The sequence below is a fragment of the Nanorana parkeri genome, unplaced genomic scaffold, assembly GCF_000935625.1.
Source record: "Nanorana parkeri isolate BGI_ZX_2015 unplaced genomic scaffold, ASM93562v1 scaffold2635, whole genome shotgun sequence".
NCBI classification, from domain to species: Eukaryota; Metazoa; Chordata; class Amphibia; order Anura; family Dicroglossidae; genus Nanorana; species Nanorana parkeri.
In genome coordinates this window covers 83,447-98,246 of record NW_017308903.1, presented here as the reverse complement: position 1 = coordinate 98,246, position 14,800 = coordinate 83,447, and the positions used below count along the sequence as shown (strand labels likewise).

At 42.1% G+C, this 14,800-nt stretch overlaps 1 protein-coding gene across 2 annotated transcripts in view; it reads left to right on the top strand.

Moving 5' to 3' along the window:
- The window catches only part of CLPX (caseinolytic mitochondrial matrix peptidase chaperone subunit), a 58,315-nt gene that overhangs the window by 20,892 nt on the left and 22,623 nt on the right, over positions 1–14,800 (top strand). For both annotated transcript variants that reach the window (XM_018573950.1, XM_018573949.1), the window contains exons 4-7: positions 7,407–7,567; positions 7,651–7,768; positions 8,800–8,954; positions 13,256–13,415. In XM_018573950.1, the coding sequence (XP_018429452.1) occupies positions 7,407–7,567; positions 7,651–7,768; positions 8,800–8,954; positions 13,256–13,415 (594 nt within the window). The remainder of the gene's footprint in view (positions 1–7,406; positions 7,568–7,650; positions 7,769–8,799; positions 8,955–13,255; positions 13,416–14,800) is intronic.

The window sequence follows — 14,800 nt, the reverse complement described above, 5'->3', positions numbered from 1 at the left end:
CCCCTCATCGCCCCACCCCCCTCATCTGTGGAGTGTAAAATGTGTACACCCCATTCAGGTCCCCACATGGCGGTGTGGTCCACTGTGCTGCCATGTGGCAACCTGCGCTTGAATCCATTGCGCTGCAATGATATGTTGCTGGTTTGCATTTTATCGCAGCACAGCCCCCTGCCCATCGCACCCGCGATGTGGTGTGAATGGGACACAAACAATAGTTTTCTGTGTCCTAGCAGTGATTTTTGTTGCATGAGATCAACCATACTTGATTCAGGCGGCAGCTAAATAATGTGAACAGTAAGTGCTGCTGGCTGACAATGTCACTCTGTGTGTTGTAAAGTAGTCACCGCTCCAAGCTCACTCCTGTGATGGACTACAATCTCATGTTTAGTTGACTAATTTTGTATTCATATTGTAGTCCATCACAGGAGCGAGCTTGGAGCGGTGACTACTTTGCAACACACACGGGGACCATGGGGAACAAAAGTAGCCACCCTCCAGAAGAAAGGACAGTGTCGGCACCAGTTCAGAGATGATTTTGAGGATCTACAGCCGAGTGATACACAAATAAGATGCATTTTTGTTAATAGTTAAGGTACTTGAATGTATTTGTAAGATTTAACTCCTGAGTCTAGTGTCACTTTAATTTCCACTTTAACATTCACCTTCCTGAGCTGGTTTCTGCAGGGTACTGAAGACTGACCAGGGACTAACACCTGCTGATGGGATGGACCACATAGGTACTGGTGCTGCAGAGACCAGCAAGGATTATGTACAGCCATGGAAATTGACGTTGTCAACATGTATGAACTTGCCTATAGTAGGTCTTTAATCAAACAGTGCCAATAGATAATTATAATGCACTTCAGGAACACAAATATTTTCCTTTTTAAATATCAGTAGATGTGATGATGTGGAACATGGAAGTGTCCTTGTAGAAATGACTTCTTGTAGGCATTCTGTATAACTGCCCACCAGTCTGACATCTGGCCACCTCTCTATGCACATTTCCTTCAGTTGCAGGAGGTTTCCAGGTTTCCTTGCATGAACTGCCCATTTTAAAATCCCTCCTAACATTTTTGCAAAAAACAGGCAGTTGATCTGCGTTTTTTATTCCCTACCTGAAACCTGCCTGTTTCAGAATTGAAGCTAGCTGCACTAGAAAAGCATTGCTGCACATTTTGCTGTAGAGCCTTATCTGACTCTCACACACAATAAGGTGGTGGAGTAGAGGAATGCCGGGGAGGACTGGACGTGGCAGCATCGCCAGTCTGGATGTGGGGGAGGCCTAGTCCCGACATCGCCGGGGAGGTGGGAGTGCTCGCAGAGCCACTGCAGATGACCACATCGCACGGTGAGATCGACATGCTGCCTGGTGAGAGGAATTCTGCTTTGGGGACATTTATGCGCATGTTAAGTCATTGCTGAGCCTGATGAAGGGGACCCTGCGTGGCCCTGAAAGCGCTAGTTCTGCTGACATGATGTTCCAATAAACGAACACTTTGGACTTCAATATTATTGGTGTGTTGGTGACATCCGTTCATTTGTACTGTTTGGCAGCGGTCACTGCGAGCACCCACCCTTATCTAATTCCAGTAAGGAGTGCGGCAACCATGTGACCTGCTTCTCATTCCTAAGGCTGGGTTCACACCATTTCCTGGACCACATCTGGAGTGCGGTGCATTGTTTTTGCCGTGATTTAGTCACGTTCCGGAGCTGTCTTTAAGCAAAAAAAAATGCGCTCAGGTGCGTTCCAGTGTGTTTTTTGAGTTTCTATGCGTTCCAGTACATTCCAGACCAGACAAAATGAGACCTGCGGTATTTTTATGGTCTGGAATAGACTGCGCTGGTGTGAACAGAGGCCTGAAATAGCATTGGGATGCATTTTGGGTCCAGAAACAATCTGGTCTGGAGATGATCTGGATGTGGTGTGAATGGGTCCTTAGTGTATATGTGCCTTTTTTACCTTTCAGCTACCTTCAGCTATTCAGTTAGCATGTCTTTGCTAACCTTCCTAGTGTTAGTTGCAGTGTTTGTGAGTCATTGACCAGGAAAAAGAATGCAGAAAGTGAGTTCAGAACTGATCTCTATACTTATCCTAGTCAGTGACTGAGAAGGTGTTTGAAACCGGAGGATTAGGATGATAGCCAAGCAACTAAAATTTTTTTTTGAAGGATGTTGGCAACTTTTTTTTTTTTCACAGGTTTGGCAATTTCTTCTTTAAGCAAATTAAAGAAAATGGTTGTTCAGCTCTTCACACAGATCCTTATTTGCTCTTTTCTTTTTCAAATGTTACTCTGGAACTGCAGGGACCTGCACAGATGTGCAGCTTTAGGTTCATGTGTAGCTGTGTCCTCTCATGGATGTGCACGCTTTGTGAATGAGCCCTTTACTGTCTGACACTTTAAATATATGATGTGTGCAACTGTGTACACATTACTCAATGCTTTCATATTATTCACATGTGTGAATGATGTGAAGTATACTTTTCACCTTAATGCTAATCCAAGACATGTTTTCTCTTTTTTAAAATTGCAATTCAAATATTTTATTTATTATTATGGCCTCCGTTATTTCTATGTACTTTAAAGTGAATGCACACCCCGACCGATTTAAGAGTTAAAGACTCTGGCAAAGTCTTCAGCGCTACCACTTTGGAAGTGTTGAATGCCTTAATTCAACACTTCCAAAGTGTTGAAAGTTGCCGCGCGTTTCCATCGGTATTCCCGAGTGTGTATCGGGGGTTGGCAAGGCAGTAACCCTGAGCCACACTCGATCCCCGCTGTGTCTTCGGCGGCTTCCCGGTTCCGTCCCTTGCGAGCGGCCGTGTCGCAGGGGGCGGAGCCGGCGCGAAGTTTTTTTTTTTAAAATAGAGAAAATAAAGGAAAAAATCATACCGCCAATGAAACGCACGTTTCACTGAACGAAAAAACTAGCTATAAAACGCTCAGGTGTGAACCCAGCCTTAAAGAGAGCGGAGTTTGGACTCTCCACCCATCTGAAAGGGAAGTATTCGTGGTCTCCTATTGCAGGGACAATGCTTTTACTCTTTTACTGTATAGTGACATTCGCTTTCAACATACTTTGGCCAAGGTTGAGTATTGTTTGATTTTTATTTACGTGAGCATGGGTTGGAACCTCCTTACCGTTTCCTGTCTACATTTTTGGAGATATCCTCTCGCCATCTGTTCCAGACACTTCACAATAAGTAAGTGGAAATCTCCCAAAAGTGAGGGTGGGATCCCACCTTTTGGCTTTCCTTTATGGAAAAGGTGTCCCCATAGAATACTTTCTGTCCTTGTGTGAGTGGATTGAGGGTATATCTCCTGACATAGGTTCAAACTCCACTCTGTGCTGTACTGCCGCTGGGAAGGATCTCGACAATATTGTCTGGATCCACCTGGTTTCCTGATTGACAGCTGGCTCTGCCTCTCTAGATCCAGAGCCAGCTGTGAGCACACACCCCCTGCTTGTCCCTCTGAGCATTGATGGAACAGAAAGAGGAGAAGGAGACTGCAGAAGGAGACTGTATGTTGAGTGAGCAGCGGTCACATGATCACTCATATTTTACTCTCCCAATACTTCTCCATTTTAGGGTGCATTTACACCAGAATGAAAGTTATATTGACTTGAGTTTGCATAGTACACTGACATCTGTTGTGTTGCTGTTCCTGTTTCCTTATGTCCCCTGCACACCATACACCAATAAAGACCGGTGTTTAAAATAGCGGTGGTGTAGTGATGCCAACGGATGGCGCTGTGCGTATACAAGGTTTAACTGTGATGATCACCAGCACTTATAGGATGAGATGGAACACTTGGATTTTTTTTTATTGCCGAAGCATGTCGCATAACAAACGTTTTCAGAACCACCCAGGGTCCCTTCATCAGGGCAGACATAGTGACTATGCCCTGATGAAGGGGCCCTGTGTGGTTCTGAAATGTTGGCTCTACAACACATGTGACATGCTTCTTCAATAAGTACACTTGAATTTCTCATCCTGAGTGCCCGTGATCTTCATCGCTGTTAAATGTGTGTCGGCTTTTTTTGTTTTGTTTAAAAGCTCTGATTCTTCAGGCAGATGTAGCTGTGGTGTGTTGGTTTATCCCATTACTATTTCCTGGTAATCTGCATTACAAAAGGGGCCCCCAGAGTGCCAAGTACCCCACTGCGGGCTCTTCATTAACAAATTGCCACCCGAGCCTTGAGATCTTTATCCTTGTGTTTGGGCACCGTGTTTAAATCTAATGTACCACCGATAATTTTTTTTTTTTAAATAAATTCTTTATTTTCATGTTTTCAAAAGTTTACACAATACGTAAAAATAGCAGTACAAAAAGATATTCAGGTTACATTCTGTGCATGTATGTTCCAACAAGGTCAATTCAGTGCTATCAAAAATGCATAATTTAACCATGCAGGCACCAAAGGGAGCAAAAAAAATGTATTAACTCCTTCGTGACTGACGGCGTACAGTGTACGTCACCAGCATCGGGGCTGTTTAAACAGACTCCCGGCGACTTTTGCCGCCGGGAGTCTGTTTAAATTTGCAGAGCCGACTGTCGGCTTTACAACAGAAGCGATCCTGGCGACTTACCTGTCACCAGATTAAAAATGGGTAATTTGTTGTTTTTTGGGGCATTTAATTAAATTTGTCACTAAATTTTGGGGTTTAATAAGGAGTTGCGCTAATATTGCGCAACATAAAAATTTTCAACTACCACCATTTTATTCTATAGGGTCTTGGCATTCAGAAAATATATAATGTTGGGGGGTTTTACGTCATTTTCAGGCCTAAAATGTGGAATATAACATGGGTGAAAAAAGGGCCTCAGTCATGAAGGGGTTAATATGGGTTACCACCCCAAGTCTTGGTAAGGATTCTCTCTCTCTCGATTTGGGAAGGAGATGAGGAAAATGAGGGACATCCGGCGTGGCACTCCACTTGTAATATGGAAGAGGTATATAGTTCAGGAAACATGTGAGTCCGGGGTACCAACTTGTATGTCCAGATATTAGGTCGGTATAAGGAAGGGGGATAAGAAAGGAATTAAGTGATTTGTTAAAAATTGGCAAAGAAGGCGACAGTTCCAGGTGGGGGAAAGGGGAGGGGATGGGACTAGATCAATGCACTGTGTTTTAGTGCCCCCGGTACTCGTTATGTTTCCGGTTACACTCCGAAGGTGAAATATTCAGATGACCTCATGAACTCTGTCCAGGAGAGGCAAGTACTGGAGAATGAGGTATAACTGAGTGGTTGAGCTCGAGATCTTCCATGAGATAGATGTCGTGAATACGGTTTAAGACCTGTCGGATGAGCGGTGGTTCGGGTTTTTTCCAGAAAGCCGCTATACAAGCCCGGGCTGCGTTTAACCGATAATGATCTGCCAGCACAGTACAGACGGATAATTATGGCAAACGTACCTGCCCAGCTTTCTCCTTATTCCTACATAGAAAGGAAAGCTAAAAAGGTGAGCCGGGTTTTTTTTACCCCTTCTGCTGTGTGAATGGGGAAATATATTTGTATGTTCTTGGGAAGTTTCGGTTCAGTTTTTCCTATAATAGTTTAGTACAGATGCTGGTTTGATTACTGTCTGATTTCCTGTTTTACACTCTTACTCTGGAATTTCCCTATTTGTAAAGTGACGCTCCAAGCGCCATCATTCATAATGTTTTGTATAGTGCCGACAGCAGCTGTCACATAGTTAAGTGTTTTTTTAGGTATCTCAGGAAGTTGATATCACGAGTTCAACATTACACAGCAGAATTTCTATGAAATGTTACCTAACAACTCTATACCTTAACCCGCCCTCCATTTTACCTAACATGCCTTCGCTTTCATCTACAAAAATAAAAACTGCTGATTACGTAGTAGGGATTTGTTCATTAGAATGTTGATTATTCTAAGGATGGATTATTTGCGCATTTCCTAATTTTTTTTTTGGTTGCTTCTGCTTGTTTGCAGTTTACCAAACTTTTTGAAAACTCTGAAACTAGAAGTTAAAAAATCTGTACATAGATGTTATAATATATTTATCATCTGATGGCATTCTCCGTATACAGTCTCTAAATTTTACATTTTGAGATTTATTTAAATAAGAACTCCAGGTAAATTTTTATTAACCCTTGCACTGGGGCTACTTCCAAACTGCAAGGATTAATTGCTTGTTTTGGGCTACGGCTAAAAACTTTAAAGTTATACTCGCCTGAACTTCCAAGGCTGCTGACAACGGCTTTCCCTGCAGCCTGCCTCGTCCTCTGCTCCAGCAATGGTATTTCCCTTGGCATCCTCATATCCTATACAGTGTATAGAACATGATGACTCAGACCTTAGACTGCTGGAGCGGAGAGGGAGAGATGCTCCCAGGAGTGGGCGAAGACCCTAGACCAAAACATGCGGTGAACCCTTTCAGTGTGGGGGGTAGCCCCACTGCAAGGGTTAATTTACACAGAGTTCTTTAAGTGTATATTGTGCTGGTCCCATGGCAAAGGTGGCAGTCCACAGCCTGATGCTGCCCCCAGTCCATGGGTTGTGCCACTTAAGTTAGGAAAAGACATTCCCTGATCTGGTTTATTAAATGTCCTGTTTCCAGAGCCGCGGTCACTTGTGTGAGCATTATGGAAAATTGGACCCTTCTGCAGTGGCATAGTATTGAGCCCGGGTTTCAGCTGAAGGTCTTTTTAGGAACTACCTGTTCTAACGTGAAGATAGTGTATGTGATAGTGACGGCACATCATGTATTCCTGTAAATGCATAAGAACCTTGACACGTTGCGGAAGTATTTACATTGGGCAGTAGAGTTCTGTTATCAGTCTGGAATAGCTCAGCCATTAGACCAGTGCTGTAATTTATGCTGTTGCATAACTTTCCTACATACGCAGGCACAAAATGGTAACAATATATGTACCGTATATGATCCATGCTATTTTTATATATAGACTGACAACGTATGGTGATTTCTCAGTGAACCTGTAAAGTAGGTCAGAGCATTTTCATATGTTATACTGAGGAATAATTTTCTGTTGAGCCAGACGGGTTACTAAGAATTAAGGAGATTTCAGAAAGCAATAGACACATGTTGCTTAATTTATAATCCTCGAGTAATGACACGTGGCACACACCTAATATCTCTGTGTAGATATGTATTGCGTTTAACATTCCCTCACAGCTACCTCCCTATTGTATCACTTGCCCCTCCCTTTTTAGATTGTAAGCCCTCACGGGCAGGGCTCCCTAACCATCTTGTCTTGATTTTTATTGCAACTATAATGTCTTCCTTATATTGTAAAGCGCTGTACAAACTGTTGGCGCGATTTAAATCCTGTATAATAAAAGCAAATGCTTTTGGGGGTCAGGTTTTCGCTTTCCTGACCTGGTATATGACGGCTGTGTTTCTTTCCATAACAGGGGCGATATGTGGTCGTGGACATCTCTCTGTTTTCAGAAGACCAGGAACTTTTGAACTTGATAAGCTACAAAAGACGCCCTTCAGAAGATTCTCAGAAACGGCGGTGTATTTTGCCTCTAAAGACGGTATCAGCAAAGATGGATCCGGTGATGGGAACAAGGTAATGCCAGCCTGAAATCAGAATGGGTGGTGGCCATCGTGCTTATGTTTATGGTACTCATGCACATTCTGTTTTATGTACAGAAAGCAGCTGTTGAAGGAGGCGGCAAAAAATCATCTGGGAGTTCAGGGAAAGGTGGTGGCAATCAGCTAAGGTGCCCAAAGTGTGGCGATCTGTGCACCCATGTCGAGACATTTGTCTGTAAGTTTAAACTGGTTTGTTACTGGCCTGCAGCCACATGCATAACTTGTGATTATCCAAGTGTACTCTTATTCAGTATGCTAGAGCACTCTGACTAATCAGGTGCCGTCTACAAAGTTACATCACATGAAAGAGGTATTCCTTCAAATCTGTACTCCACATACTGTATGTAGTGAAATATATCACCAGCACACCGTTGTCGAATCTTCAGAAAGTGATCATTTTATTGATGCACACATCTTGTCAATAGCAATGTTTCGGGGCATGCCTGAGGAAGGGGCTCAGAGTGGCCCCGAGACGTTGCTATTGACAAGATGTGTGTATCAATAAAATGATCACTTTCTGAAGATTTGACAACGTTGTTCTGGTGATATATTTTACTACTTGAATCTGAAGCGGCACCTACCGCAAGGGACACGCCAGTGAGGAGTGCGGTAGTGGTTATCTGGGGTTACAGGTTATTTTAGCGTGTCCTGCCCATAAATAGTTGTTTTATGGATTATCACTAACTGGAATGTTAAATGCAATTGCATGGTTTTTAATCTTCCACTTGGTGCAGCTAATTAATGAAGTGTCAACTATACAATGAGAGTTTGTTCACAACATGTCCATTGAGCTGCATTTTTCTGCACGCTACCTCACGTATGGTGAGAGCAGGGCACGTAGAAAACCATTGTTTTCTATGTTACATGTACGGTGGTGTGTAGAACATGCAGCTCTATACACATGGTGTAAACAAGCCCTGATTTTTGGTTTTGTTTTTTTTCTCTTTGTATCTGCGTAAGGCGAGCCTGTGGCTCTCCCCTGCAAAAGAAAAAAAAAACGAAAGAGTTGGCTGCCAGTCACCACAAAGGGCAGGCACCCTTTAAGGCCTATGATTATCAGTGCGATGCTTTAATCGCATGGTTCCGTGCACCTACCGTTTGCATTCTGTTTGTATGGACTACACGATACGGATGTTGGGCTCTTTATTCTTATTTGCTTGTTTTTTTACACCATTTTACTTTGTACAAAAACCAATCTCCTTTCAGCCTCTACTCGTTTTGTGAAATGTGAGAAGTGCCACCATTTTTTTGTCGTGCTATCTGAGGCAGATTCAAAGAAATCTATAAACCGAGAACCAGAGACTGCCGCTGAAGCTGTGAAACTGGCATTTCAACAGAAGCCACCTCCACCCCCGAAGAAGGTATGAAAGTCTTCGGTCACTATTGCCTGTAGTACTGTTGCCACAGGGTCACTTGTATGCTTAAATAAGGTTAAAAAAAAACGGCCCTAAAAAAAATATAAAATGTTAGCAATCACATTTTTATTAGTAGAAAGTGCTGTATATAAATTCTGCATGATGGCAGCGCTGGATTTGCTTTTGGACTATAGCAATCCTGTACCTATACCCATCAGAGGCAACGTTGTGGCTTTTTCTTCATAGCTATGATTTCATTTAATTAATTGAAGATTTAAAAGAACAGGTAATATCAAATGAGCTTATTTATAATTTGACACAATATTCTAATGTGTTTCCACTTTTTGCAGTCAAAGTTTGAGAAAACCCCTCTGTTTATGTTCCAATTCATACAGCATATCTAAATATTGGTGTGTGTCTCTTACATTTTAGCTATTTCTTTGAAGACCTTTTGTGCAGATTCCAGGCTACTCTGAGCAGTTTGAAAGTGACAGAATGAGGGACAGGCTGAGCTTCTCATTCACACAACACTTCTAAGTCTTTAACCCTCTGTTAGGACAGACAGATTTATATCTACTTTACAGCTAATAATGAAACCTGCCAGCAAGTACAGACAGGGTCAATTATAGTAAACCTATCTTCCTACAGCTCATGTGTAACATTACATACAGGGGAAGCTAGGTAGGATTTTTAAGCAAGTAAAAAAGCACTTTAAAAAAACAAAACAAAGTGCTACTTACATTTTTTATTTGTTCATTTATGCAATGTGAATGGGAAAATATAACCAATATAAAGTAGGTGTTATACCAGTTTGGTTGCAAAAGTGAAAATACAAGACAAGCAAAAAGGGGAATATGTTCTGTATAAAAGAGGTGAACCTTGCAGAAGTTTGTTTCCCTTCAGGCACTTGTGATGTAATAAGGGACAGGATGATGACCGATCAATATGAATTTACAAGTTTTATATTGAACAGTTCTTGTGTGAGTTAATGCTGTTCAGGCTAATGTTCGCAAGCAAAAATTAAAGAACTCTGGGCAGAAGAAAACTTAACCCATGCAGTGTGGCTAGCCCTGCACTGCAAGGGTTAAGTGCTCATTTTCACATAGGGTGTAAAAGAGCAAAGAAAATACTCACTGAAACTCAAACTGGCTTTCCCTTCGCTCCAGCGGCCTGAAAACCTGTGGCGTTGCTGTATTGGACATGAGGATGCAAGGGGGAGGCTGCAGGGACCGGACTAGCAGCTAGGCGGGATTATATATTTTAGACCCTAGAAGAAAATGAGCACTTAACCATTGCAGTATGGGGATAGCCCCACTGCAAGTGTGTGTTTTTGTTGTTTTTTTTTCCCCCTTCTGCCCAGGGTTCTTTAACCCCTTCATGACTGAGCTAGTTTTCAGTTTCTGTTCATAAATGACTGACACACTTTTTACATTTTTGCTGTGTGTTCTTCCACAGCAGTAATATACTATCTTCCCAAATGTACCCACACATATTTACTTTAGTCAGATTCAGATCTCACTAAAAGCTCTTTGATGGTGCCTAGACCATCAAAACTGATACATTTCAGTCAAAAGATATCTTTTGAGTGAAATGTATCTAAACATTGGGCTCTCCAGCTGTCAAAACAAATAGCAGAGAGATGAGTCACTGCTACCTCTCTGCTATATTCAGCTGTCAAATACGGGATCACAAATTGCGGTCCTGTATTTGCTTGCAACGGCTTCATTCTTTCATTAATGAAAGGAAGAAGCTTTTACAAAAAGCTTAATTATTTCATTAATGAATGCCTCAATACTGAGGCATTCATTAATGACTGGCAACTGCTGAGAATCAGCTGTTACGAGCATTACAAAGCCTGATATAACTCGTCGCATACAGTGTACGTGGCCAGTCATATAGGCACAAAGGGTCTCATCACGAAGGGGTTAACCACTTGCTGACCACGTTGCTACACCCCCTTCCCATCCAGGCCATTTTTCAGTATTCAGCGCTGCGGTAATTTGACTGACATTTATTCTGTCATGCAACGCTGTACTGAAATGAATGTTATACCATTTTTTTAGGGACACTTAGAGCTTTCTTTTGGTGGTAGCTAATCACCACTGCGGTTTTTATTTTTTACTATATTAAGGAAAAATTACCGAAATGTAAAAAAAAAAGTTTCCCCCTATATTAAATGATAAAACATTATTATTACCCAATTTTTTGGTAAAATATAAGAGACGGGGTCACGTTGGGTAAAAGGGTTCAAACATGTCAAGCCTTAAAATTGCGTGCGTGCGCGAAACCTCAAACTAGAATACCCAAAGTTGGCCATAGGCGATGCTTTAAAAGCTTTTGCCGCTCATCAGTTTAGTGTTATCAGTGATTGATGGGCCTAAAATGATTGCTCTCACTGCGACGTGGCGATATATAACGTGTGTAGCGCAATTGTCGTTTTTGCGCTCTGGTGCACAGTACGTGTATTTACGTTTGTGCGTAAACATGGGGGTGGGGGAACGTAAGAATTTTTTGGGGGGTTTTTTAAACTTTTTTTTTATTTTTTATTTATTATTTTTTTTACACTTATTGTTATTGCTATTACATAAGGGGATAACAATCCCCCTATACAATAGCAAAGGCACATTGACAAGTCCTCTTTATGGAGACATTAGGGGTCTCCAGGACCCCTAATGTCACGTGTGGACCCCAAAAGAAGCTGATGAAGCAGAGATCTGCTTCTCTCTGGCTATAGCAGCCAGATGACTGACAGGTGAATGCGGAAGTGATTAATACACCATTTCTGCATTCACAGCATGGAGGGAGGTCAGCAAGGACCTGATCTCCCTCCCATCTTACCTCCTGACACCCTCCCGAGCCGGTCCCGGACCGCAGATGGAGCAGAGGATTCCGGGATTGAAGGTGAGGGGTCAGGAGGGTGGACAACGGCAGCGCTCGAGGGGGGGGGGCATGCAGCCTGCTATAGAGCCGCCGATCGGGTATATGTGAAACCGCCGGTAACTGCTTTTTACATTGGACGGTTTTGTTTTTCTGACTGCGCGAGCAGAAAAAAAATGCTGCCTGGAGACGGCAACCCGCCAATGCGACTGTGCCGTCCGTTTTTTTTGCCCGAGTATTCAAAGATACTTGACAGCATATAATTTTACATATGGACTTTGGAGAAGATTTCCCGAAATAATTTTAAATAGCTTGGGTTCTCTGAAATAAGTTACATGATGTGTACTGTAGAAGCCCAAATAAAGGCAAGCAGAAGGCATAGGTGTGAATTCTTCTCAGGATTCATTTACCCGGCCTTCTTTCTCGCTATGTCTGTGTTTTTGGTAGTATCCATCTTGAGTCCATGTCAGAGCTCCAACCCTGATGACTGGTGGGGTAAAGATCAAGAAGCAGCAGGCGAGGTGGAGACCCTTTATAGAGCCACAGAATAAATGAAGCAGAAGCTGGGGGTCCTTGCACTGCAGGTCCTCAGTTTCTTGTCCTGTAGAACAATGAACACCAGTGTAGTGACATCACTTAAGGTGTCCATACATTGTATGATTTTTGTTCGGAAATCGTACACTAACGGTCTTCTGAACAACAGTTGATGGTACATCACCGATTTTTTATATTGTGATTGAAATGTTTTGATCGGCCAGGTTGGAGACTGCGCAAGAACACCGATACTTTTTCTTAAGAGACATGTGACATTTTATTCTAAAACCAGACTAATGATTTCAGGGCAGTTTGTTTATAATTATGAACAACTGTAACTCGGCCCATGATTATTCAGCAATGGAGAATAGCAACCAGCAATAGAGCACTACAGATCATCAATCTTTGAATATACAGCAGTTATACAGGGCTGCCTTTGGGGTCTCACCAGGGCTGCCCAGGTGGGTGCTAGGCTCTCGCAAGTGTAGGACCTCATGCATTTGCTCCTCTTTTTTTAAAATTTAAAGGACCGGTATCGGCCTTTAGTATCTGGGCATTTTTACAAGTACTCATGGAAATTCCCCTTATCGGCACTGATACTAATATGGATATCGGTACGTCCCTGGCACACTGCCATTTATTATTTTTAGGAATAATTCAAGGGAAAATGGTGTCCTTCCCTTTTTTTTTTTTTTCTCTTTTTTCCTCCTCTCGTAGTGCTGACACCTGTAAGTATAAAGTTGGCAAAGTTGAATTTTTTTGGGGGGGTATAAGGACACTTTAAGGTGTCTTTCCAGCAAGCAGATTCATGACTGATGCATGTTTACTCCGAATGGAATAGGATCCAACAGATTATAGGTAAAGCTCTTTCCCTGAGTGCATTTCTTCTCTTCCAGATTTATAACTACCTCGACAAGTATGTAGTGGGTCAATCATTTGCGAAGAAGGTCCTTGCTGTTGCGGTGTACAATCATTACAAGCGGATATACAATAACATCCCAGTGAACAGCCGGCAACAAGCAGAGGTGGAAAAACAGTCCTCATTAACCCCAAGAGGTGGGTGTAATCATTTAATAAGATGTACGTAATCTTTTTCTGAACCCTGTGCAACCTAATGTAACTGTCTGCCATAAATCATATCACTTATTTGCTTTTTACATGCGTTTGTACTTTTTTAAAAAATATATTAAACTATATGCCTTGTACATCACAACAACCGTTTTTTAGGTGCATTTTATAATCTGATTGGTTTGAAAGTCTGAGAGAGAAGTCCATAGTTTGGCATTTCTCACGTTTTTTTTAGATCTTCTTTTTTCACTTTTTCGGAGATTTGAGTACATGTATTGCTTATATTACATAGTGTTTTATAAGATAGGTTAAAGGGTAAGAGTTCTTTTTTTTTTTTGTGTGGCAGGAAAGATCAGTGCAGGCATGTCGGCCTGCAAAATTCTACAAGTTCTTTCTGCTTTCCTGGACGTAAGGTGTAACTAGACAAACCCTGCCTACCTTCTACTACATGCGAGTTAGAAGATTAAATTATATTTGGGCAGTGTAAGGAATGTGGCTGCTCATACAGGATCTGATCTTTTCCAGCAGTATTCATCTCTGCAAAATACAGTTGGGCAGGTTAACAAGGACCCTGTTGACACAGAAATGTGGCAGTCTGGCATTGCCGACTTTTTTTCTTTAAAAAAAAAAAAGACACTTATTTCTGCTTCACTACTTGGTAAGTTACTGACACCTGGTTTGTACATTTTCAGATCAGTGACTCACTGAATAGCAAGGCAAAGGATGAATAGCAGTAGCAGAGTAATAACAAAGTGACAGTGTCTTGTTGGGGCACTCCAACCATTGCTAACATCACAGTGCTCCCTCGCCACACCGTTCATCTTTTGCAGCCCTTAGCACATACCCAATACTACTTTTGTATGGCAGTATGTGACCTTCTCCCCTTTTACTCCCTGGATGCAGTGCTTGGGACTCTGTGGCCATTTGGACCCAAACACGGACAAATGTAGTGGCAGGGAAGTAGGTGTGTATCAGTGTGTGGGGTGTACCATAACAAGAGAATCTGTCGCTCTTGCCCTTACTGTATGCCTTCCAGTAGGTTTGCATTCTCATAACAAGGACAGATCTAACCTCCATCCACTCTCCGTGAGATTTGCTCATATTTGACCACACAAGTTGGTTGTAGATGTGATCATTTCAAATGTTTTTGGGTTTTTCCCCTTGGCTGCAATTTATTCCACACACAAAGGATAGGTTTTGTAATTGATTGCATTCTTCACAAGGTCCATGTTCCTTTTGAATGCAGACAGTCCTTTGCCTGATCCACCAATTCAGTGCAGCTGATTTGGACACTCTATATATTGTTTGTTCAAATCCTATAATGTGTATGGCCAATATAAAAACAAAGGCAGCTGAATTATCTGTGTACCACT